This window comes from Numida meleagris, unplaced genomic scaffold (genome assembly GCF_002078875.1).
Source record: "Numida meleagris isolate 19003 breed g44 Domestic line unplaced genomic scaffold, NumMel1.0 unplaced_Scaffold1667, whole genome shotgun sequence".
In the NCBI taxonomy this organism is placed as follows: Eukaryota; Metazoa; Chordata; class Aves; order Galliformes; family Numididae; genus Numida; species Numida meleagris.
In genome coordinates, this window is record NW_018363456.1 from 1 (window position 1) to 1,840 (window position 1,840).

Genomic DNA, 1,840 nt, shown 5'->3' on the forward strand with positions numbered 1-1,840 from the left:
CCGGGTCTGGCTGTACCACGTTGGAGGTTCGACACTCAACAAGTACAAGGACAAGGTGCAGGACGTGGTCGAGTTCACCTTTGTTAACACAAGTCGGGAACATGCGGGGAGATATCAGTGCCAGTACCGGGTGCCTGAGTCAGAGGAGATATCAGAGAAGAGTGATCCCGTGGAGCTGGTGCTGACAAGTAAGGGCACTGGGGAAAGCAGATGGCTCTGGGGGCTCCCAACGGAACTGTGTCCCAATGCTGTCCCCTCCCCTCATGCAGATCACGGCTTTCCACCACCTGGCATCTCCCTTCAAGGAAAGGAACGTGTGGGAACAGGAACCAATGTCACTATCCACTGCTGGAACAAGGACTATGGGGCTGCCTTCCTCCTGCACAAGGATGGGCGCTCAGCCCCTATCCAGCGCCAGGACCGGGATGGTGGGGGCACAGCCACCTTCACCCTCCTTGGGGTGACCCCCTCTGACGCTGGTACCTACAGGTGCTCCTACCATCCCAAAGACTACCCCTTTGTTTCCTCACGTCTTGGGAGCAGCGTGACACTGGAGGTGACACCCACAGCCGCAACCCCAGGTAGGTCTGAGCCCCCTGTTTGTGTGAATCCCCTGCCATGGACAGGTGGCTGTGTCACTGCTTCCAGTCTGCATGGGGGTTGTGGATGGCAACAGAGACACCCACACCCCCAGACCCCACAGGATCTGAGGAGTGGTCCAGAGCGAGTCTAGTGATAGCACTGCTTAGGGTCTTATTTGCTGCACTTGTCTTCGGCGTTGGAGTCTTCTTTGTCATTGATGGCCGCAGCGTCTGGATACAGAGAGATGAGAACTGTGGTGAGGAAGGGGTTAAATGTCTCCCATCCCCTATAGATCTCCCCAGTGTCCCCTTCTTGCCCATCTATCCCGTATCAGTCCTCCTAGGTGTACCTTCCTGCCCTTTGATCCCCTATAGATACTGTCTAGGGCTCCTTGAGTATGACCCAAGGCCCCCCCATAGCCCCCACCTGCTCCACTCCACCTTATGACACAGTTTCCCCCCCATAATGCCTGACACCGTGCAGTTCCAGGTCATTGTCCGGGTCAGGGGACTCAAATCCCAACCTGCCCCTAGGGGCCTCACAAAAGCCCACCACGGAAACCCAAACCCTGTCCATAAGAAAAAAAATCAATAAAATTGAATTCTGCATTGTGGGGTAACTCCAGACACAAAATCTCAGCCCTCAGATGTGCTGGAGCCCTCCAGGCCATAAACATGCCCCACAGCCCATGAAGAACCCACATACCAAGTAGAAGGAACCCCAAAACCCACACATATGGTACCCCAATATCTGACCCACGGGGATGACAGATCTAATCCCCTTTGCACCCACAATCCCTAAACACTCCCACAACCTGTGGGCACACCCAAACCACAGCAGGACCCCCAGATATCTCCCATGGGATCCCCAACTCTCAGTCCCTCCCAATCTCCAGACTCACCCTCTTGGACTCCACCCTCAAATACCCTCACCATAGGCCCCCTCCAAAGGAGGTTGGAGACCCTCAGAGTGGCACCTCACTGTTCCTCTGTGTCTCCAGGTACCCCAGTGATCATGAGCATCTGACCTGCACCGAGAGTCATGCTGTGACCCCTGGTGCTTGGCCACCCGGGGCAGCTGCCACTGCTCAGCCCCCCATTAACTACAGCTAAGTGGGCACTGGGGGACCACACTGATATCCCCACACCTCTGGTGCATCATTTTTAAGGTGCACTGAAATGGACACACCCCAGATTCCCCTGAATGGAGCTCCCTGAAACTCTGGTCCCCCCCTTACACTCCCAAATCCCAATGAATC

General features: G+C 55.6%; 1 protein-coding gene across 1 annotated transcript; it reads left to right on the top strand.

Annotated features, from left to right (window-relative positions):
• Window positions 1-11: 11 nt before the first annotated feature.
• LOC110390667 (leukocyte immunoglobulin-like receptor subfamily B member 2) lies at window positions 12-1,828 on the top strand (the record flags this gene model as incomplete). Its single annotated transcript, XM_021382077.1, has 3 exons — window positions 12-188; window positions 270-838; window positions 1,583-1,828. Coding segments are annotated over 2 exons (641 nt in total), but the record flags the coding sequence as incomplete, so codon positions are not given.
• Between the last annotated feature and the right edge of the window lie 12 nt (window positions 1,829-1,840).